Source organism: Hyposmocoma kahamanoa, unplaced genomic scaffold (genome assembly GCF_003589595.1).
Source record: "Hyposmocoma kahamanoa isolate Upper Pololo Valley unplaced genomic scaffold, ASM358959v1 62, whole genome shotgun sequence".
NCBI classification, from domain to species: Eukaryota; Metazoa; Arthropoda; class Insecta; order Lepidoptera; family Cosmopterigidae; genus Hyposmocoma; species Hyposmocoma kahamanoa.
Window position 1 is genome coordinate 6959391 of NW_020653850.1, and position 25745 is coordinate 6985135.

At 35.8% G+C, this 25745-nt stretch overlaps 1 protein-coding gene and 1 long non-coding RNA gene across 2 annotated transcripts in view; both read right to left on the reverse strand.

Moving 5' to 3' along the window:
* Window positions 1-6161, reverse strand: part of LOC113229741 (Kv channel-interacting protein 1-like) — a 234984-nt gene extending 228823 nt beyond the window's left edge. Inside the window, exons 1-2 of the mRNA XM_026463424.1 lie at window positions 6154-6161; window positions 5934-6118 (exon numbers count right to left, since the gene is read on the reverse strand). Coding sequence (XP_026319209.1) covers window positions 5934-6118; window positions 6154-6161 — 193 coding nt within the window. The remainder of the gene's footprint in view (window positions 1-5933; window positions 6119-6153) is intronic.
* Window positions 6162-6179: 18 nt separating this feature from the next.
* The window catches only part of LOC113229525, a 202461-nt gene continuing 182895 nt past the window's right edge, over window positions 6180-25745 (reverse strand). The window contains exon 4 of the long non-coding RNA XR_003310420.1: window positions 6180-6837. This is a non-coding gene — a long non-coding RNA (uncharacterized LOC113229525). The remainder of the gene's footprint in view (window positions 6838-25745) is intronic.

Below are 25745 nucleotides of genomic sequence, written 5' to 3' on the forward strand. Positions count from 1 at the left end.
GGAAATCGGAAATCGGAAATCGGAAATCGGAAATCGGAAATCGGAAACCGGAAACCGGAAACCGGAAACCGGAAACCGGATAGTGGTAACTGGAGACCGGACACCAGAAAACGGAAAGCGGAAATATGATATTGGAAATCGGAAATCGGAAATCAGAAACATTTATTGTATGAATTGGTAAAATAAAGGTGTTACTTAAAAGTGATTAGATACACAATTCTTACTCAAATCAGGCGTACGTAATGGAGTCCCAATTGAAATACAATGAGCTGTGGTTTCAGGAAAATTAGCAGAAATAGTGCAGTTAGTGCAAAGTTGTTGTACAACGCGAGTATTTGTATTGAAACCTGAGTAAGCGAAGAATTCAAAAATAGAACCTTGAGCGCAGCGAGGGTTTCAAGACACGAGACGCAAAACAACTTTGCTGCCGAGCGGAACACACAACCTTTCACCTCACTATAGCGAGGAAAATGGTAGATGAAAGAAAAACAGTTGAACTAAAACAAATAAAATTAGTTATCGTTGTCAATTTAATGTCAACAATAATAACAATAAAATATATCAACGGATTTATATTACATAAATAATGTACGACAAATCGCGTAGTTAAACGTGTCATTATGTTTTTTGTTTCCAGTCCACCGTCAATTTCGAATTTCAAAAACGCTTTTGCGCGCAGATTTCTAATGAGAAAGAAAACCTTTCCGAGCTAGTGAGGTGAAAAAATAAATTTGTATTGTTCTCTCATCAGCTCTCATGCCAAAAAAGTTTTGACGTTGGCTCCGCCCAAATTTGTGAAACAAATATATGCCTGAAATTCACGTGACATGCGACAGAAGATGTTGAATTTTGCGCATTAAAAGTACCAAATTCGTTTTAGCGGAATAACTCTAAAACTAAAGGGATTTAAAAAAAATTCGTAGTGACAGTTGTCGATCATGCATAAATATAATTAATTATCTAATTTTTGTCCTAATAACCTGTGGCATTTCGAGGATAAATCGAAAAAAATGTGAAAGTTAGAGGTCATTTCGTGATTTTTATCTATCGAGGAAACTTTATTGTTTTATGTTTCTGATTAATGTCTGTGCTTGATTATATCGTGTAGTTACTCATACAATATTTTATTTTTAACTTTAAAGTGGATATACCCCTCTAAAATCAAATAGAAGATTAGGAATTTTTCCTCTGCTCCCTCTTAATTGCACTTGAAAACACATCTCGATGTACATATTACAATCAACATATTACAACGTACAATGTATAAAATAAAATACCTAAGCTTCAGAAGGCGTTAAGTGGCTCATTTAATTCATTTTGTACTCTAAAGTTAACTTGGCGTCTTTTAAGCCCCTTTTATTTTATTAAATCGTTGTTCAGGGACAGCAGAGAAAATGGATCGTAAACATTCGTTATAATAAACATAAATAGATGCTGATAAGCAATAACGTGTCCATCAACATGATCATAGTTTTGAGAAAATGGTGCCCAAAGATTTTTAGTCATAGTGGCTATGTCAATAGTTTTTACCATTTTTTAAAATTATTTGGAGGTTTCAAATCACTTAGTTTATGTTTGTAAAATGTAGACGAACCTGCCATTTGGCATTAATATTTCAATTTTCGAGTTTTGTGGGTTAATAATAATCCAAATGATATTGTGGGTCTTCGAAACAATAAAAAAAAATTGTTAGTAAAGTAAGTAAGTAAAAAAGCCGTTAAAAACTAATAAAAAGATCAGTAACAAACACATAAAGAATTCCTAAGATCTGCTGAGTCAGTATGTAGCCCAGTTCGACAACCGACTACTTTAGTCAGATCGGAGGAATTTTTCTTCGTTTTCCATCTTCGTATCAATAATAATAAAACAAATTACATTTAATAAGACAATTTGAAGAAAACATACAGTATCTTAATGTAAATTCCTCGTTAACAATATTATTAATAACATAGGTTAATACGGGCGATATTGAAAATTATGTGCTCATATACCGTTATGTTTGCGACCTAGAGGCTTACCGCAAAATTTACTATTTGCAGACCGTACCTTTTTACGATTATGACGCCCTAATGTTACAATGATGAGAACCGGTCCAATATAGAAGTTATGGTAATAATGTCTTCACTTCATATTCGTGTGATATTATCCAGAAGTGGTTATATTTTGGTCCTTATGAGGTGCTTATAGGGGTTTAAATATTAACAGCATTTTTAGTTGTTTTTTATATTTCAGTATAAATAATTTTCAAAAGAAAAAAGCAACTCTTTGTTTATGTTTTTAGTTATTTCATATTTTTTTCGTGATAGCAAGTGACCGGACGAACAAATTATGTTAAATTAAGTCTGTCTATGACGGTTGCAGTATCAATGAGAGCTCTAAGTCGCAAAGATTTCGCTGTAACTTCACCAGCACTTGAGGCCGTTCACTGGACGAACTCTTTCACAAGGAGCTCTACAGCAACTTTTTGCTATTTCTTCCTCAGAGATAAGTTTCAATACTAATGTGACAGTTGTTACGAAATTTTATTCAAATTTTTTAAAATGTTATTATGTAAATCAATTAAATTTATTGTCGTTTTAATTATTATACATTTATCACTACTCAAAACCTTAAATTGCAATTCTACATTCGCTCGTGCCTTTCTCATTCAATCATACCCAGCCATCTTTCTGTGGTCGTTGGCCTATCTGACTAAGGGTTCATTCAGAGTGCAAGCGCGGGTGCGGCGGCGGGTGCGGGTCCGCTGGTCTTGGCGTCTTCCCTTTCTGTGCCGAAGCGGCTACAAGTGGGTAGATCCACACGTCCAAATCGCAAACAGATGCTAGACGCTAGATCAAATGCTGTGAAAAGTACGAGCGGACGGAGCCAATAGACCTACTGTGAGCGCACTCGCGCCCGTACCCGCGCCCACCGCCACTCTGAATAAAGCCTAAGAGGCATTACGTTTTTTAAGTTTGTTTGTATGCAAATGCAACTTGACTTGTCTGCTCCAGGTACCATCACTTCTAAGACAATCTTATCGTTGAGGTAAAGCACTTGGTTAAAGTTTTAGTTTCCTTAAGTATATGAAAATAGTTGAGAAAACTTTCAACACGATGCGGGCTCCAAATTAAATGTTTCTTTGCCATGCGCTAAACTTTTGTGAATGTTAAATCGTTTTATTTTGGACTTTTTTTCCGATTTGGTATTGTAATCATCTATTACTATATACTTGATTGTTTTTTTTCAAACAAAACATTGTTAAATGCAATATAACATAAACTATATCGTTTTTCTGTACATTGTGTAAATTTGTCGGCGGTGGCTGCGCTTCTACCGAATAAATATTGAGTTAAGTGTTGGTTGGAGTTTGTTGTGTAACTGGTTTGGTTGTGTTAATGTGTTTTGTTAAGTTATTTGTAGTTGAAACCAGGTTAGTTTATTTTTTTCATCCTTCTAAATTGTAATAACACTTAAGTTAACTTAATCTTACCAGAATGAATGACTGTAAAAATTGGCGGTGCCACGTAACATGAATGATATTATATCATTGGATGCGTTTTTCTATTACAGTGTTGCATACAGCTGTCGCTTCGTACAGTCGCGTATCGCCGCGACAGATGTTACATGTGAGATCTGCCTTTGTTTTACAATAATAATAATCGTAATTCGTCGAAACGTGGAAGTGCTGCGTTATTATTTTAGGTTTAACTCCACACTCACATTTCGAATGAGAAGCTCTTTTAAGAGCAATTTCGAATTATGTAAATACCAATCGCTATTTCCATTAGTCGCTTTTGACCTCATTTTATATTTGATTTCAGTGAATAAATTCTTAATAGAAATGTTACTATTTTGGATCCGGTAAACCGCAAGTCTTTGAAATTAAAGGGAATATAAATTTAATTAATTTATAAATATTTACGGACAGTGATTTTCAGCAAAAAATAATCATATTTTGGAATAAGTACCTACTCGACATACTATTATTAGTTATAGAAATAATTATCGAGTTCTTAGGTTTTCGCGATTGTTACACATAGGAAATGAAACTATTTTACCGGATTTAAATCGCGTATATTTGTTTTTTCAAACAAACCGACGTTTCGGGCCCTTTACAGGTCCCATGGTCACGGTTGACTGAGGTGGTACAGTCTTCAACCAGTTATGTCTAATATTGAAGCAAACCACCCTATTTTTTCCACTATAATTACAATAGCTATTAATTAAATACCTTATTTTTAATTTTACAAAGAAAACATTCCAATTTACGCTATATTAAGTTTTACAAATTATTTTATTGAATGAATTTTTATTAAGTTCAATTTATTTTAATTATTAATAGAAATTAGAATATACGCGATTTAAATCCGGAAAAATAGTTTCATTTCATATAGAAATAATTGTTCAATCATATGGTACATTTGAAGTGCAGATTGTTATATAGGATTATTTGTAATATACATCGACATCATAAGCAACATCAATTGTTCCATGACTTATTAGAAAACGTAATAAATTTACCAAAAATTTTAAGTTATTTTTTGTATCGCATACCTTAGATCTATGTATGTATGCAACTTGCAAGTTCAAACCTTTTATTTTATAATACCATGTGACAGGGCGATCAAGTTGTGCACCTGGTGGTTAACGACACGCCTATCCTTAGCAGTTGCAGTGCCACTCAGAACTTTAAATCGCAAAGATCTTAGGGTCACTGTCACTGCGCCCGTCACCGTGAGGCATAATTTGACAAGTTCCATGTGCCCGTAATTTCACCAGCACCCTTACCCTTCCAAACCGGAAGTAATGTAATATGTGTTTGTAATGGCGGCAGAAATAGGTAAGGTGGCTGTACTTCCTTGGATGAACTCTTTCACCAGAAGCTCTACTGCTGCTCTAAACCTGCACCCCGACCACCCCAATTCCTCGCTCCTGCGTTATGCATCGGACAGGAAGCAAGTTGTATTTTGTTATCGCACAGATTTGTCACTTTTTAGAATGATCTATTTAAATACCTTTATTTTTGTAGGAAAGTAAAATCAAAATTGTTGTTTATGATGTTACTAATTCCTACGAGGTTGTTAGAATTTTACAAAAAAAAAACCCTGTATATAGGGTGCATCGAAAACGTGCAGTATTTTAATTTGTATTCATGCATTATTATGACTTAAACATTTTCTATTAGCGAGAAAACAGTTTTCATTTCTCAATTGTGTGCGGTCTGTCGAATATAGGCCACTAACTACTAATTGATATCATTTTACCATTAGCGGAAGTAGGTTCGGACATGTTTTTACATATGATGAATAATGTTATAACAAAGAAGTTGATTTTGTGTTAAATAAGTATTTATATGATTTATATATTGTGTAATATTTGTTTGTATTTGTGTTATAGTATATATTTTTCATACATAACAAAACAAAGCGCAAGTAATTCCAGCAAGAACAAGTGATTGTTAAAGTATCCTAAGATTCGAAAATGTTTGTTCTGTATATTCCAAGTTAAAACTTTGTCTTTGTTCGTGTTGTATACGTTAGGTACGCAGCGCTGAAGTCTCCGGAGTCTTATAAATAGTCAACTCATTACCCTCAAGAGCTTTGATTTTTCCGTAAATTTTTACCCAATTCTTTTCCTGCATAGAGGGAACGAGCACTGGGGTTAAGTATACTTCACATTTTCGAGTATTGGTTACTTAGGTTAACCGTTTCGTTTTAGAAAGGTTGATATGGAAATGGTCAAGGAGAAAGAAGGTTTAAGTTTATGATAACGATATGAAGAGTATAGAGAGCAAAATGTGTAAGTATATAAATTAATAATGAAATGAATGTTTTAGCAAATTTTCGTAATATTTCAGTAAGAAATATTTATGTAAACAAAATTGAGAATTTTGAACACTATCGAAAATTAACTACATTAAGTGAATACCTAGTATAAAATATGGAGCATACCTAGAGCAAACTTGACGCCGGTCCATGCAGTGCGGACATAGTGGAAGAGGCGGCGGTAGAGTGGGCGGTGGCGGCGGCGGCGCACGGGCGCCTCCGCGTCGGCCGCGGGCGCGGGCGCGGGATCGGCCTCGTCCCCCGCGCCCCCGCGACCCTCCACCGGCGACGCCGTGGCGTTGCGCACCCAGCTTTAACTCGAACCAGCTCCGCTCGCTAATGAAACCGCACCATCACGCTCACTGAACACTCACTCGCATGCATTGTTCGCACGTTCATTAGTTACAAATTTAGTTGGTAAAAAATATTCCTTCACAGAATAACTTTTGCTATAAACGCTCTCGAATCGACTCCATCAATTCTTCTAATTCCGCGAGTTTTTCCACAATCATTAAATTACTTTTAAATCTTTCACAAAATATGTATTATATTGCAAATAAATGTCGTTTTCTATAATCGCTATTGCGTCGGTAATGTAATCGCACCCTAACCATTCACTATCTTGGCATCATTTCCAAGTTGTTGTTATGTTCTTCATCACCCACGTCTTCGTGGTTATTAACCACTAATTTAATTATAAGTTCAAAACACTTACACCATTATTTATTGAAACAGACGACCAAATTCCATTAAGACAAACCTGAGTCAAATTGGAAACGACAAGCACTAATGTTATTTGAGGCTGAGTTTTGTCACAAAGGGCTGAAGAGGATATTTGACATGTTAAATAATTCAAGGGACATTTGGGCACTCAACTAACGACTTGAATGGGATGAGAGATAATAGCTTAGGATTGTGATTTCTTTCGAAGGTGTCGTTGACTGTTTCTGAAGCAGTTTTGATCACTATGTTAGTTTTAGTGTTTCTTTTCTGAGTTAATTGTTTCAATAAAGCGGCGAAAGACGGCAATCTGTGAACAAAGAAAATGGAAATTGTTAGTCCTGTTAGTTGCTGTGAAAATTAGTTTCGATTTAACAAGGAAGCGTTAGGGAACTTTCTCTCTTCGTGTTACAAAATTTAAAAAGAAAAATAGGAAGGAAGCGTTTGATTCTGTTTCTCTATTTAAAGGCGTTTTCCTTTTATAAACATTGTTAGAGGTTTTAACAATTTTGTTGTTTTACAAAGAACGATGCTAGTGAGCGAATAAATTGTTTTGTGAAGTAGTAAACTTTGTAACTCTCCCTTAACAATTTTTAAGTACGTAAAGTATTATTTATGTATTAATAATAATACATTTTGTGAAGTGTTTGTAGTTTTTATTAGGTTTACTAACACAAAGCTCGGACATATAGAAAAACCTTTCCGACCCGATGGGACTTGAAGCCACGACCATACTGCACCGTAGTATTACTCTTACAACCCGGGCTATGGGTCAAGTTATCCAGTTGTCGAAATTCTCCTGTGTTTTTGTCAAAGATCTTTGTAACTGGATTTTTCGGCATTCTGAACTGCTAGTGAGAGATTAGAACCTTCTTCATAAAAAAATCTCATGTTAAAATTAATGCCCTTTGTTAATCAATATTCACAAAGGCCATTAATTTTAACGCATCGTTTTTCGAAACAACATTGTTCATAATTATAATTTTATTTTATTTTCTTTGAATAGAAAAACATTCATTCATGGTTAACAACACATAAATATACACTTGTAAAGTTAACAAAAAAGTACAAATTAAAAAATTAACAAACATTAACTGCCGAACCGTCCCGGGTTTGATTGCCGATTTTTTAATTTACTCTACTCATGGCACTTTCCGCTGGCTTGAAGCTCAGAAAATTGTAGTCAGCGTGTAGCGACTGTATAAGCACCAGCCTTTTTCCAAGTAATATGCACTCTTTAGTCCTTATTTTTTTATTATTTATTATACAATTCACATAAATGTACTATACTTAATATAATGCTTTTCGGAACAATACATTATTATTATCATTACAAGGGACATTTTTTAATTACTCGTAATTATAATAATTAAATTTTTAGTAAATGATACGACCTGTATAACACTTGGGCTTTATTTTGTTTATTTACAAGTCAAAATACAACAACGATACAAGTTATGGTTGGCTTCCATTGTCAGCAGGCATGAGTACCGCATTCATATTAAACATAATGTAGTCCTGACGTAATATACTCATGCTGTAGTGTGCTTATGATACCCTATACAAAACACACGTTCAGTATGGGCGTGGTGTGGGTTCACAATGACAATTAGAAGTTAACACTAAAGCAAACAAGCCCCTCTTCGAACTTTCTGCGTATTCCTCTACAAGTGTAGGTTTATTTCAGATTTTTTTTTTGATTATATATGAATTGTCGAGAAGTATCTTTATAATGATAAAAGCACACCTCTTCTTCCTCAGAGTTACCAGTTTAATCCTATTCAAAGGGACCGAGTGAACTCCAAGATGCAAACTTAGGGGTTTATTTCGGGTAAGGGTTGTCAGTCTAATGAATTTGTTAATGAAAAGTTAAAAACCGGACACAGGGAGATTAGGAAATTTATTATAAAGTGCTTTTGGTTTCAAATGTAGAAACGTTTTTTAATAACGTCTAAGACAACTACGTCGACTGAAAAATGATGTACTTTGAATGTGGATGAAATAAATGAACAGCAACATTTTCCTGATGTGCTAGCACCTTGATTGTGTTAATAAGCTGTGTTAATAATAATCTGGTATAACATTCAACAATAAATTTTAATAGATTTATTTGCAAATGTGAACGCTGTGTTATTTTTATAGATTGTTTGTATTTGAGTATGGCTAACCTGTGTAGAACTGTGGATTGTTTTAGAGTGACATTCAGTTAATGCAAGCCCTAGTCGAAATCAGTCATGAATAACTACGTGGCATTCGTGCGGTGTTTGCGCGATTTGCATTAGAATTGGATCTGCGCAGTTCATGCAAATGCTTGGAATATGTTCGCAAAAATTTGTCATCTGACGTTTCTTCTTATTGCAGACGCCATGAGTTATTTTCTAATGATGAGGCTCATTTTTTGCATGCTACCTCTTTGAAATAAGGCACAAATTGACACAATCGCTGTAAATACAGCTCACCAAATGGTGAGCAGATTGACGTCGTCTCTTATCCTGAATTTATTTGATAGTTACTACGACATCCTCGAGAAAATGCGGTGTGGTCGATTTAAAAGAAAAACATCTAACAATAGGATAGTTTATCACATCCACAAGATCTACGTACTACGCCACTCTAAACATTTGTAATTGATTTAGAACAACATACTATTCCGTCCTTTGATTTCTTTTATTTTATCGAAAAACGTAAGAGAACGCTATTCGGTCATACAGAATTTTAATAGTGACGTCATTGCTCTGCAACATATCAAAATATTAGCAGTAGAGCTCCTTGTGAAACAGTTCGTTCAGGGAAGTACTGCCACCTTATCTATTTTTGCCGCCAAGCAGTAATGTCAGCATTACTGTTTTCCGATTTTGAAAGGTAAGGGTGCTGGTGAAATTACTGGCACATGGGACTTGTGAACTTAAATCTTAGGGTGACAGACGCAGTGACGGTGCCCCTCAGATCTTTGCGATTTAAAGCTCTGAGTGGCACTGCAATTGCTATGGACATGCGTGTCGCTCATCACCAGGTGCACGTTTTGTTCGTCCCGCACTTAGTATCATGAAAAAACAACTGTTATGGACAGGCGTGTAGCTTACTGTCAAGCGCACGACTTGTTCGTACCGTGATATTATAAATAATAATAATAATACTCGTAGATACACGCTATACTGCATTTACTTGACTTAGGTCCGTAAATGTAGTTCAAACCAGCTAACAAGCTGAGAAGACTAAAGATGATAATAATAATGAATCTCTAGTCACACGCAGTATTTCACAGCTTAAGTAAGCACTACTCACGCATACCAATGATCTCTGGCGTGCGGTTTATAGACGACAACGTTTATTGACATCAGTATAATTATTTGTTACATTCATTTAATAGTCTGTAAGAAAACGTACCGTTTAAACGTTTGCATTAATGTATGAGAAAAATATCTGCCACAGCACATCAATTGGCAACGGCACGATGCTCGCGCGAATGTGGTAAAAGTAATTCTTATTTCCAACCTCACTATTTTAGTTTCGAACAATTTGATGTTACCGATTCAGGCATTTCAAAATTAAAATTCAGGTAATATGCATCCGACCTACTTTCTCATTTTAGAAAATCAATATCCTCTACAGAGTCTAATAATGGATTCTTAATATAGCGGCCTATTGACTGATGAGTTTTCTCTTTGATAATTTCTACAAGTTATAAGATAATTTTCATCATACTAGTTTGTTTATGGTCACCTATAGTAGCTTGGTAATGTAATAGATTAAACGTATATATAAAGAAAAATTCATTCGATCTAATAGGACTCCAACCAGCGTCTGTATGCCAGCGTTTGTATGTCTAGGGTTTGTAATCAAGGGAAGTTTTCTTTGTGTTCGATCTTTGTGTTAATTATTATAATAAACTATAGTCCATTTCACATAGCATAGGTACGGTGACGTTTGAGATTTGAAGTTTCTAGAGATGTGTGATGTAAGAAAGTGATGTAAAATCAAATGGAAAAAAATCGATTCATATATCTCATCGTGACAGTTTGTTACGAAGAGAGAGTCGATTTAGAGCTATGGTTTAAGAACAATTAATAAACGAAATAAAAAGGATGTTATTAAGCTACTAAAACAATAACGCACACACTTAACATACATGACACACACATAGACAACCACAAATTACACCCAAAGTCACGAGAGAAATGAATGTAGGCCACATATTTCACAAATATTTCTCCCGGCCCGGGAATAGAACCTGGGACCTCTGCGTGGCAGTCCGGAATAGTAACCGTTCGGCCACGAAGGTAGTAGTAGTAGTTGACGACACCCGCCAATTGTTTCGAATTCGGACTGGCCAATCGGAGCGCAGTTGTCACCGGAATAATTTGACAGAATAGTTTTCAAACAAATTAAATGACATTTCGTCTCTATTTCTGGTTATATACTCGATGATTCTGGTTTACGCATCAAGTAGTTGGGTTAATTTATTTTTATCTTTATCATTTCTTTTTTTATTTACTTTACATAGTGTAATTTTTATTTTATTAGAGCTAAGTCCAAACTCCATGGTACCACGATAAAGTTTAACCAAGGTAAACAACTCTTTTATGAGGAACTGTATACGTTTTTACAATAAGATTCCGTAGATGATATATTAAGATTATCATATCCTCAGTTTAAAAACTACATTTAAAATATTTTGATTGAAAAGTCATATTAGAAAATTGAAGGCTACGTGTGTAAAATAAAGATGTATGGAAAGACGACATGGCGCCACACAAATTTGATTCAAAGTGTATTCCATAGCATTAAGTTTATTTGAAAAGAGCAATCCTTAGAGTTTCTTGCTTGTTCTTCTCAGGGAAGTCAGCGTAGTGAACGAGCAGTACCTTAAATGTGACGTTTTGAAATGTAAATTTATTTTACATATGGAATAAATGATTCTTTGACTTTGACTGCTTTGACTTAAAATTACAATTGAAACAAATATTGTTTGTTTTTGGTGTATAACAACAAATTGACTATTTCTTTTTGTGACCTGATTGTGAGAGTAATTAAAAATAGTATGCATGCAACGTAAAAATTTGAAATGTCACAGTATCCATTCTATGTGAAATGGACTATAGTGGAACCATTTTAGCGTTTGTAGCTGTAAAGGTGCCTTGTTAAGAAAAGAAAAACTTTCAGAGATTCTTAAGCATACTGTTATTATTTTTTAAACTAAATATTAGGCAACATCACATACGGGATCAAAACCAAAGTAAGTAGCTAGCTTGTGTTATGGAAATCGAAATAAACGATGGTACCACAAACAGCCAGACCCGAGACAATATAGAAAAGTTTGGTTTCTACACTGACCTGGTCGGGGTTTGAACTCGGGACCTCAGAGATAGCGACACCATGAAAACCGGTGTGCAATCCACTTGACTACTCTACTTGACCACTTGACAACGTCATGATTTCTCACAGTTAAACGTATCTTTGTAAAATTTGAGATCTGTTGTCTTTAATACAGGCCAATAATAATGATAAAGAATATATATAAAGACCAACATGTAATGGAAGAGTTACATTTTAAAAGGTTATGCCATTATACATTTATTATACGTTATACAATATGCTTTTAAAACAAAATAAAATGAAAATGCACCGGAACCATAGCACTCTCATACCTCGTCTGCTATGTAGCACGTATTTACTATATAATTACTAAATTGCTATAATAAAAAAGCAGTAGTTAACTTTTAAGCGCTGGTACAAATTAAAAAAAACTTATTAGTAAAAGACTACAACAGCTAAGGTCATTTTAAAAACTTATTACTCTCTTAGAAAGTTAATATCGTCCCTGTGAACCTGGTAAACAGATTAAGACCTCGTAGACGACATAGCGTGCGCGCAATTTTCTTAAAGAAAATGTCCAAGACATTAAAGTAGACAACTTCGTTTAAGGTAACTCCAACTGTAGTTCAAGTAGCAGCCATAATTAAAACTTGTTACGAAGGGCTACGCAGTGGCTACACTCCTAGGTATAAGGCTTTAACGATAGTCTAATTAATTAATAAACAGTTTATTTATTCAAATACGAGTACAAAAGGCTAACGTGTATTATAAGCTTATATACTTTAACTGCCTCCGTGGCCGAACGGTTACCATGCCGGACTGCCACGCAGAGGTCCCAGGTTCGATTCCCGGGCCGGGAGAAATGTTTGTATGGCTTACATTTATTTCTCTCGTGAGTTTGGGTGTAATTTGTGGTTGTCTATGTGTGTGTCCATGGCACCCGCGACACAGGGTTTCCCTAGTGTGGGGCTATGTTGAGTGTGTGCGTTATTTATTTATTATTATTATTTATTATACTAGTACTGTAATTGGGTTCTACTAAACGGATAAATTGAGATAGGTATACCTTTAATATAAATTTAAGTATACATATATACCTTTTGTGATTATTCAATCTATTATAGATTTAAAGAAAAAAGATTGTAATATGGTTGAATTGTTTGGAAAATGGAAGTAAATTAATTTGCTACTCCGCGAACCCAGCGAAGGTTAAATCGTGCAGAATAACTGCGTTTGTGTTGAATATTTTTTCATGCGTTTAATTTTCCTACCCCCCTTTACATAAAATTAATAAAATAAATTAACACAGGCGCAACTACAGTCACAGACACCACCACCAATAATATACTCAATATTGAATTGTTTTGATAAAATTAAATTCCGAAAAAACTCTGATTAGATATTTTTTGTTTTATTACAAAATTATATAATTTATCTCTAGGGTTTTGTCTCGATATTGTAACTTATTTACTTTATTTATTTCTTGGATTTTTCATTGGTTTGAGTCCAGTCAGATTGAAGGACTTTTTCTCTGTGTTCAATCTTTGCATCAATAATAAAAACAAGTTAATTTAGTTAAACTTTTTTAAATAATATTCGTTTCACACCTATTTGGGGTCTACGCGAACTATTGTCATATCCCTTATTTGATACTGAAATCATTACAAAGCGTTCACGTCCATTAATACCTCTTATCACTTCTAACCAATTCTAACTGTAGGCCAACGGACACGTCTAGACAGAGCAATCGGGTGCGTGCCCGAGCTGCCATACACTCACTCGGGACACCCCGTTCAGGGTTGCGGTTTTGACGTTAAATATTTCGTGTGACTGTTGTAGCGATTTGTTGCGTGGAAAATAGTTAGAGATTGCATATCACCAAAATCTTAAATTTCATCAGTTTCCGCATACAGAAGAAAGATTATTTATAGTCGAATAATTTTATTTTGTTTGTAGTTTTATGTAACAACATCGTATTTTGATAATATTTTTTAAAAGTAAAATGATGAACCTTTACGACGCGTCGTGACTAAAATCAAGCTGCTCACTTTTACTCATTATCTATGCGGATATGGTATTATATCGTACTATGATCGTTGCACACTGCAAAGTCTTCCTGTCAGTCAAAATTTTTTTGGTTTTAATTTTGTTGAAAGAATAGCATTGTTTGCCCGCGGCCTTAGGGTATAAATCCCGAAGGGTGTGAATAAGTAGTCGCAGTCGAGGCCTATTTTTGACTTTTTAATCCGGCTTAGCTGCGAGGCCATCCTTCTTGTTGATGTTTTGAATGAGGGACCGAGAATTAATAAATACTTTATCCCAAACAGTGAAAACTAATGGCGTAGATAGTGTTACTCCTCTTTAATTTTATTTATTTTATTATACCAAGTGACGGGACGAACAAGAGGTGCGCCTGGTGGTAAGCGACACGGCTGTCCATAGCAGTTGCAGTGCCACTGAGAGCTTTGAGAAAGACCCGAGGTCACTTCGGTGAACCCGTCACCCTGAGACATAAGTTATCTAGCATTCTTACCCTTCAAAACCGGAACGCAGTAGTGCACACGCATTACGCCCGATGGCGACTGATGGGACAGCGGGTGCATGTGAATAAATGTGAATTTATCTACAGAGCTTCAGTTGGAAACTGAAAAATAACATGTAGTAGGCTTTATTTGACGCAAAATACGTAATTTTCATTCAATTAACAAAAAAACTGATAAAAATAAATTCAAGTAAAAAAAGCATTTCAGCATTTAGCAGGTTCTCTGTAGTGCCTTAAGAAATAATACTAATAATAGAAATATCGCCATATTAAAATTATATGCAAATTAAATATTTTATTCTTAAATAATTCATTTTAGTCTTTATTTTAGCCTGCTCTCAGGATGTTATGTGATCGAGTAAAATACATCCTATCGTGTAACACAGTAGCATATTTTTTAGATAATATCCTTAGGCGTATCGTATATTTTGTAATACCGTTATTTAATGTGAAAAAGCCAAAACCATTTGATCTAGCAAAACAGTTTTTCCCGCTTCTCCTTCGGTGACTCGCCTAAATAGAAAGAATAGATAAAACTAATTAAAATGTTTATTTTCACACTGTTTTTCTTATAATCATAGGGGCCTGTAGACGGGTGCCATTATCATACACTTGAATAATTAATTTTGTGTTTAGAAGTATTAAGTAAAAAACGTAGAACACTTAATTACACAAATTTTAAGAGATCTTGTCACTCCATTATCATCACAATTAAAAAAATCGTAAAAATGTATCTTCAGTTTAATTCATAACGCTCAATAAATTGTACTGTAAAGAACTCACTTAATACGGTCTCAGTTTTGTATTGACTAAATTGGCTAGTCGATTTGCAAAACGGCGCTGTATTCTAACACGGCTACCTCGTATTCGACCGGATCGTAATTCGCCTATAAAAAGCAGGCCACACTGTAATAGCACGTGGCGTTTCACAAAGCGGCTAAGAAATGTGCCGCCGGAATACAATAGGGCGCGCAATTATTATGCTGCTTTGAGATACTTAGTTCCAAATATAGCCGCGCATAATACAAATACAGTAACGCTGCATTATTATAACAACAAAAATGGCATCGCATACAGTAACCGTCTCTAGTTTTAGGTGTGGAAAAAGTAAAAATATGAAATATGAAAATAGTGAATAAAGGTGAACATAAGTAACAAATTATTTCTCTACCAATAATTACTCTTCCTAAAAAAATTCTGAAGTTGACAATTTGAGCCTTACCTTGAGCCTTGTTACGAGACTGTGTCACGTACCTGCTTATAGATATAAGATCTTCACATCTTCTTCGACGATAATAAGATTTCTGATATTTTTAAAATCCATGAAGCAAGTTTTGTATCTGTTGTTCATAATTCATAGTCAAGGTGACATTTTCTCCTATCAACAATACGGCTAAACATTGGCCGCCGCTTCGTAGAACGTATCACAATTGGACCGTACACAAGGTAGCCGTATTACAAAACGGCGCCGTTTTGTAAAGCGGCTAGCCGTAATTTAATACAGCGCTTTATGTAATACGGCTGCGACATATCCACGAGGACAATGGGTCGAGCGTGTCATGCAAACTTAGATAACTTCACTTTACACTGAAGCAGAAATCTTTTAACCTTACGGCTTAATAAAAAAAACCAAAAGAACTGAGTATTGTTGGTAGTTATATAAATTAGAACATACGTCACTGTCGGGGTGAAAAACGAAAGGACGTCGGTAATAACCTGTGAAATGAACAGCTGGTGGCCAGTTGCCTTGTAGAATAAGTTTTCAAAGACGTAATTTAAATTGCTTTGGGATTGTCTTGGGGACGGAGCTGCTTGGGGGATAATGGAATTGGAGAACATGTTTTTTTTAGAAATTACACTGTTACGGATTATCTTTTAAGTGTCGTAAGCTGATTCGGTAGATTAATAATGGTGAACAGATCGCGTCTTTACTAGGACATCTGTATTACAGATCCCCAGCCCCTCCACATTCCGAACCAAAGGTAAGTACAGACGTAGGTAATTATAATCTTACAAGGTGAATTTACTAGTACACTTAAGGCGTGAGGATGTACGAATGAGTGTATAAGTGCGTGTGTTGAGTTGAGTAGCAGATGGTTTTTGTTCTATGTGTGTGTTTGAAGTTCAAACTAGGGAATTCCAGAACACCCACACAAGAACCAATTTAGTGTAGTTCTTTTCCCAAATTAGTCTTGCAGTCGTAGTTAGGACTCCCTTATTTAGCGCCCAAGTGATAATCGATGATTCAGCCAAATGAAGTCCCGAATCCGTATTCGAGTAGAGCCTCAACAGAACAGACGATTCTCTTGCAAAAGCAAGTAACATACGCAAAATTAGAAAATTCGTAACAGATCAACGATGTAGCAGTTCTTATTACCTCACCTAAGGTCCTAATTGAAAATCAGTGCTAGGAACTCAATTTCTAGTATATAATGAGTTAGTGACCTTTTGCTACCGCGGCTGACACCATACAAAGTATCTTAATACTTTGTGTTTTTCTTTATATTTATGTAAATAATAAGTGGTTTAATTTAGTTTTTGTTTTGTTTTGTAATTATTTATTTATTTGTGAGTTACTTAACGCGCCATCCGTAATTTGTTTCAAGCACAGTGACTCAAAGCGATTGCAACATTACTTAGAACCATGGTTTGCAATTGCAACGCATTAAAGGTATGAGGCGCATGGTCAGCGTAAAGTGCGAAGATGAGACCAGCACGGTGTGGTCCTGTGGGAATGAGACACTTGTTTCAACATCGAACATTGTCACATCTTGTTTAGTTTTTATGGCGGCACTTCACGTGGCTACTGTATTCGCTATTGGGTGTTCGATGTAATTGGGAAAATATTTGACGTACAGACAAACATGCAATACTGACAAAAATGACCGTCTGCAAATGGCGCCAAATAAGGAATTAAAATAATGAATATGATCGTAGTATGGCCTATTTGGCTCTTTTGATGTGCGTCGACAAACCACCCGCGCGCAGTAACGGGAGTTTGGTGTTGGCTGTATTTGTCGAATAGGCAAACAAGGCTAATGCTTTGTCATACATGCTATCTACACATGGTGATTGTTTGCCAAATATATCAAATACGCAAATAAATAGTAATATGAAGTGCCACCATTAAATTTAGTAAAACATATTGGCTTCGGCTTTGCTTCCGTAACTTGTGTCTTAATTGTGAATGTTTTAAAGCTTTTAATTTTTTTTTTATTTTCTTTTTCCTTGTGTGACGACATTTGTGGTAGCCAAATAAATGTATTTTTTTCTTCTTATTTCTTTTTATTTCATTTTTGTTCTTCTACTATTAGTGAGGATAAAACTTAGTACGCAATAAACATCTAAAACCCATTGGGCAATGTGCAGTGAATTTTACTTGAAGTTATAAAATTCATCTGCAAGACAAAAATGTTCAATTTAATTTGTACTCGTAAAATGTTTAATGATTCAGTTAACTTCTCGTAAACTCAGGCTGGTAAGACTTGTGCTAGAGATCTGAAAGACATTTTATTAACAAACATAAATGTTGAGTTAATTTTATACCATATGTAATATATTATTTGTAAACAAAATATATTTTGAGCGCATGTAATAAATTAGTTTTCGGCTAAATTATTTTGTTAGAGTATACATACTATAAAATAGGCAGTGAGACGTATAAATGGGTTGAAATATTTCTATGTCCCACTGCTGGGTACGGGTCCCCTCTCAGGTGAGGGTTTCACGCTGGACCAATGCGGGTAGGGGATTTCATACATTTTCCGAGGTTCAACGTGCAAGTTTCATCACGATGTTTTCCTTCTCCGAAAAGCTCAAATTCCAAAAAACTCTGAGGTGCAAGGCCGGATTCAAACCCTCGGCCTCTGCTTCAGAGACGGTAGGTCAAACAATTCGGCTACCACGCCTTTTTTAATTAGTCATAGGCAAAGGTATTGTATATTCGCCGCCTCAAGCGCACTTACACGTAATTCACAGTTGTGATGGGAAAAAATCATTCGCGTAGCTATAATAGGTTTACAATAGGTTCACAAAATAACAGGTTTATAATAGGTTTACCTACAATAGCTATATTTATTTTATTGAATATCATGATGTATCTACGACCATGATATTCATTTAGTCACACTCCAATAGTTTCTTGTTATTACTGATCGAACAAACATAAAGAAAAGTTCTTTTGATACAGCTGGACACGAACCAGCGACTGTTTAACAAACCTGGGCTTCAGATAGACGGATTTTTAATTAACAGTTACTAATGTCACTTTGGAAAAATAAAGTTACCCCCATGTTTATTGTATAATGACGTACTTGGTTCTATACCTTTACCATGACTTTATAGTCACATGTATCGCTAGCGAACGCGTCAAAAAATTATACATAAAATGTTACTTTTTTCTGTGACTACTACAGGGCTATGTACAATTTTCCATATAAAATTGTCAAATACTTTACGCGATCACAGTAAGCTCATGGTAGAGGTATAGTTCTCATTGAACCACATTCAATGAAAATTCAGTTACGTTTAGTCTCTACATAATTCTATAATTTTCTTGTTATTTTTATTTATTTATTTATTGGTGATCAGGTTACAAAGCCCCGTAAATACATACCTTACAGACTAACATACATAATAATATAATAATGTCATTTATTTATTTACACGTACGGACCGCGACGTGACACGCAACGTGGATGTCCGGTAACCATCCTCGGAAACGTCGGTACATGACATCCTTTGGCCAGAAGTCCTCCTTCATGAATATCGACAAATGTTCAGTTCGTACTCTCACCACAAATGATTTAAAATTCACATTGTAGTGGGACTTCAACTGCTCAACTCTCGGGACAATATTTACTTTCATCCGTATGTGTTCCACAACATATGTAGACTTTGTCGAGTAATGAAGTCGTAACACGTATAGCAACGTCATCGGTACCGCTGAACGCAATAGATGATTGGGGCCAGTCGGGGCGGTGCCACTACGGTTACGGCTGGTGTACTTCTTTTTCTTTTCCAGCTTTTTGAAACCGTCTTCGTCGCCCTGGTCTACTCGTCTCGGTGCGTGGTACTGACGACACAGCTCCAGAGATGAGTTTTCGTTTCGCCTTCTTCCCTTCGGTGGTTGCCTGCGTAATGGTTCAGGAACAATGAGTCTTGAATGAAATTCTTGATTTTTTTACAATAACACATATAGTAATAATGCATATATGAGTCAGTGAAGTTGACTCTTTAATACAACACTTTTTTATTTCATCAAAAGATAGCAAGTCACTAAAAATCAGTTTATTATCTGTAATAAAAAATCCGACTATAGTTCGTTTCAGAATTTCATGGCCTATGTTGTGACGTCAATTACACATTTTCGAGTTCTCAGGCTTTGGTGATTCCTACACATAGGATATGAAACAATTTTTTTTGGACCTAAATTTAGCGTATATTTGTTTTATCAAATAAATCTCATGTTTCGGGCCCTTTACAAGAACGTGGTCACGGCTGGCTGAGATGATAAAATCATCCAATTGTCACCTGTGAAAATTAAATGTATGCGATTTAGATTTGAAAAAAATGTTAAAATACACATTTTCCTAAAAATTTTGAGTAATGTCCGTTAGCACACGAGGAATATTCTGGCGTGGTTGTACATTGTGTTTATGTTAATGTACATTAATGGCGAATCTGAATTCTATTTACTAGGCAACAACGTTTAAATTCCTCTGAATAATACAACCGCGCGGTCAAATTCAAGCCAGACTCGCCCGCGCGTTCGGGATGCTCATTTAAGTCAAAACGTAAAAGCTAAGTGAATAGAGCGTATTTTGCCATGACAGACGCGCGCGGTTGCTTTGCGGCGGCGACGCGGACTTCGCTCGGCGACCGCGCCGCACGGGGTGGGCGTGATGAAATTCGTGTCAAATAAATGCGGCCAAGTGTTGTGAAATATGACATAGCGAAAACAAATGGCGATCACAGATTTCTTTTATGATACCAAGTGATGGGTCGAACTAGTCTTGCGCCTGGTGTTAAGCGACATATGTCCATAGCAGTGGTAGTGGCTATGGACAGGCGTGTCGTTTAATACGAAATTACAGGCACATGAAACTTGTTATTTTATGTCTCAGGGTGACAGCCGCAGTGGCAGTGTCACCCAGATCTTTGCAATTTAAAGCTATGAGTGGCACTGCAACTTGTTTGTGCAGGCGTGTCGTTTAACACCAGCCACGTGACTTGTTCGTCCCCTCACTACCAAGAAGTGAAAAAAAAAATTCATAAGCAAGAAAACCGCTTTGTTTTTTGTTGTTTTTTTCGCAGACTCGCACTCCTATTAAATTTTAATTTGAACTTATTAACACAGTCCGGGACGCGACAGTCACTTTATCTTTCCCGTTTGCTGTCAGTAGCTACTTTTTTGTAAGTTGTTACAACTCGGTCTTCTTCGGCTATAATACTTTCATTTTGGGTAAAAGAGATGGAGTACAGACAATTTTTATAAGAGTGAAAAAGATGCGATAATGTTTATAGTACGTGGTATTTTGTAAGGGATTAGGAAGCCGCTACGAGCCGAGTTACATTGCCCTCCAGGTTATGTTACATTGTATTTGTATTTTGGATGAACAAAACGGTATATGAATGTGGTTGATTACAATAAATTAATGAGTGAGTAAATTTATAAGTTATTAAGTTTTATTGAATGTCAGGATGTTTCATGATGACATTCAATTATTTTTTTCAGCACAGTTTCGAAATCAAATTCGGTTGCGAGGCAGGTGTTCACTAACTCCGTACCTACCTTCACAAAAACTCGGGGGACGAGGTGCTGCTCAAGAACGACGTTAAAATCGTCAATGCTATAGTGAACCCTAAGCTAGTTTACAGGGCTATTGAACTCTTATCTGCCGCGAGCTGTCAGCAAGGCGATCTGGGGCCTGCCATCTTCAGTCTCGCCATCTATCACATCATCCAAAATTTATATTCAAATTTTAACGTCTGGTACCTAGATAATGGAACCCTAGGAGGCCCTGCAAACATCGTACGTTCGGACTTTAAGCAAATCATCACAGTTTTAACACCATTAGCCTCGAACTAAACTCCGATAAATGTGAACCATACACCCCCAATTTTATCCCAACAAGGATACATCATTTAAAATTTTAACACTCTTGCCCTCAAAATTCGTCTTACCGACGAATTCTAGCTTAGCCTTCTAGGTGCACCCATATTCGATGATTCAATTCCAGTCTCGTTACAAAATTCATTCTCTCATCTCATTATTTTTTTTCATAAGTAATTTCAAAAAAATAATGAGACTAGTTTAGTTAGATCGAACACAAAAAAAGAATTCCTTCGATCCTGCTGGATTTGAACCAGCGTCTTCAAGCAATCCGTGCCAGATGATCAACTGAACTACGGAAAGAATCACCAGACCTTACGAATTTTTGTATTTTGTACTTGTTGCAGATCTTTGTTTAATATATTTAAAGCCTTTTTCGCCTTTGTGAAAAAAACAAAATCCATAAAATGACACGAGTGACCAAAATCACGTTGCGTTAAATGTACAATATCCCACGGCCAACATATTGATTGATACACGTGACTATTGTATCCATGTCCTACTAAATTGAAATAACACGGACATAATCGATTGTATCACGTCAATTTAACAATATCAAGATACCACGCAATGTAATATTAAGTACGCGTATACTACAAATGATTACTTTATGTCAGATATATACACTATTTTATTACTACACGCAAATACACGCAAAAGACTTTGAATAATTTCGGAAACAAACCGTTTATAAATACATATTTTTAATAGCAGTACAACTCCTTGTGAAAGATTTCGTCCAGCGATGTACAGCCACCTTACCTATTTCTGCCGCCAAACAGTAATGTGAGCATTACTTTGTTCCGGTTTTGAAGGGTAAGGGTGCTGGGGAAATTACAGGCACAGGGGACTTGTCAACTTATGTCTCAGAGTAACGGGCGCAGTGGCAGTGTTCCTCAAATCTTTGCGATTAAAGCTCTGAGTGGCACTGCAACTATATGGACAGGCACGTCGCTTACCACCAGGTGCACGACTTGATCCTCCCGTCACTTATGGTCGCATTCCAGAACTCTACTCAATGCTCAAGTCAGGACTTAAATATGATTTAAAGCACTGAAAATCATACTCAAGTTATATATATACTTGCCATTCGGGTCGTATTTCCAGTGCGTGAAATCATACTCAAGTCTGCTCAAATCCTGACTTGAGCATTGAGTACAGTTCTGGAATACGACCCTAAGTATTATAAACAAGAAATTTGGCAGAACACTTTTCATCTATTGTTTCATGATTTTAAAATCGACGTCCAAATAAGCAGGCGTTTCTCAATTCGATAGTTTTTTTGTATGTATGTTACGCGATAACTCCCGGCATTTGTGAACTGATTTTGATGATTCTTTTTTGTTGGAAAGAGGGTACTCAGTATAGGTCCCATTTAATTTGAAGGAAATGTTCCACCTTTAAGAGTGGCAAACTTGGGGATCCGGTTTCGCGTACTTTCCAGTAACCGATTTCAATGAAACTTGGCAAATAGATGTAATTCCATGAACTTTTGAGGTTGGTTCTTTTTATAAAAAGTTATTTAAATTTGGTTTCACACTCAACATAGCCTCGTACTAGGGAAACCCTCGCGGGTGCCATGGACACACACATAGACAACCTCAAATTACACCCAAACTCACGAGAGAAATAAATGAAGGCCGTACAGATATTTTTCTCGGCCCGGGAATCGAATCTGGACTGAACTGAACATAAAGTACTATTTTTGTGGTCAGTAAAGGGCCCGAGACGTTGGTTGTTTTGAAATCCGATTCGATTCATATCTAATTTGTGTATAAAATATTGATATATAAACTTCAACAATTTTTTTTAATAGCATAATTTTTTGTTTTCTTGTACGGACAACGGCACATCAGACTGCACACTTTTGTTCGAAAATCGCCTCCATTGCAACGGAACAAGATACGTCAATGTGTAGCTTGATGTGCTGGCGTGTGATGTACATTCAAAGCATATCTAAATGGACAATTATGGTATTGTTCTTCTTCTTTAACTACTAATCTAGTATCATGGTCAGTAAAATACTATGAATTAGACGTGTACGTACACGAGAAATATTTTTGTAAAAAAAATTTAGAATTGTTCAAATTCAATCCCAAGCAGTAGATACTTATTAATTAATTTCAGCTTATATAATTTATTTTATTAACCCTTTTATTGTAAATGCTATTTTTTTTTAACGCAAATACTCGTAGCCCCCGCATTAGGGAAACGCATTAGTGCCATGGAAACTCACGTAGACAACCACAAATTACACTCAAACTCGTGAGAGAAAATAAAATTGTAGACCATACAAATATTTCTCCCGGCCCCGGGAATCGAGTCCGGGACCTCTGCGTGGCAGATCAGCATGTTAACCACTCGGCCACGGCAGTTCTTGAATGCTAAAATGGTCCAGTATACATATCTATTTTGACGAGGTAGTACCACACCCCGGACACTGCATACAACGGTCGAAAGTTATTTACCTCCTACTACTGCATATAGCAAAGCGCTATCTGCACACTTGCAAATGTGTGCGTGAAGTGACAGGGTTACCCATCACCTTCTCGTACAATTTACGTTACGTGGTCAGAGCGGCAAATCTGTTATCTCTAATTCTATTAATAGAATCCTAATAATTACACATGTTCATTAGATATTAAACTATATTCAAATATCAAAACCGTCTTGACGCGAAAACGGCTCGCTGACAGCCTTGTTGTCGTTCAGTCAATGTGACCGTCAATGTGCGGGGCGTGGTGCGGTATTTAAATCTAGGGAGGGGCGGAGAGTGTCCATTCTCTTACTTTTTTGTTCTCTGGTAGTACATAAAAATTATTTAAAAAAACTTTCGCTTCTTTAGTAGACTAGAGAATTTGTTGATATACAAATGCGGCTATGAGGTGTTATTCGCTCTTTTGCTTCACTGATTTTGATACTTAGCTGTTATGTATGAGGAGACATTTTGATAAAAAGCAAACAAACTTAATACCGCGTATATGAGTGAGAAGTTTTTTTTAAGTAAATTGACTTGCTTTTGACTACTACCCAGGCCTGGAGCAAAGATAGAATCTACGATGGAACGAGCACGAGCCTATTCAGTCGTAACTTAAAGACACATAATAAAAGATGAAAAGCGCTTAGCACGTTTGTCCCGCTATACATCTAGATGTCCGATGGCAAAAGGGGCGGGCGAGATGAGCTGAGCACATTCACCGAAATATATTCTATAGAAAACCAACAGAAAGGCAACTTTGCGCCGGTGGGCTAAACAAGAAGTTTGTGAGACTGACCGAAATAACCTTTATGTTTTCATATGAACAGAATAAGGTGTATGGAATGCATAAACATTTATGTTGCACATATTTCTAAAAAAAATCGCCAAGTACTGGTAAAAGTATTTTATCTGAGACCTATGACACCAGAAAAATGGTGGGTATTCCTCCTCAGAAAATGTGAAATCTACTAATTTATAGCAGCTATATACTGTAGTACTCATTATATTTTATCATGTATGTACTGCACATTTTAATGGAGTCGCTCTTTTATTTCAGAATGTAATATTTTGTAATTAATTTTATAAGTGTTATTAATAAGTTAAACAATCTATAAACATGTACAGTTAAGGAATAAAGTTTTCAAAATCAAACACATTCATTCATAAATAAATAGTAATGCCATTAGTTAATTCTTTGTCTGTACAATTGTCTTTCTAAATATAACGCTGTAATGGAATATTTAATTGCACAAAATGTAACATGTCGAACATAATAGATATCACACACGTGGATTTATTGTTTTTTTTTAATAGTGGCTCTATTCGTCACGAACAAGCATTGATTGTAAATTGTATGATTGAAAATGTATAGTGGGTGCTTCCCAGAAAGTTTGTAAGCGACATTTCGTAGATTTTTCAGAGGAGCAAGTTTCAGGTTTTAATGATTATTTTAAAATATTCACGTCCTGTTTTAATATTACGATTTGATTTTAATCAAGTTTTAAAATAGATTTTTAAAACGACACGTTAATATTTTAAAACAGTCATTAAAACCTAAGACATGCTCTTCTATCTTAATGAAATCTATTTGCTAGTAATAATAAATAGCTGAATATAAATAGCTGGCCACGGTTTTGAATACAGTAGAATGTTTAGTTGCAGTAGAGCTCCTTTTGAAAGAGTTCGCCCACGGAAGACTGCCACTTTACCTATTTCTACTGCCAAGCAGTAATGTCAGCATTACTGTGTTCTGGTTTTGAAGGGTAA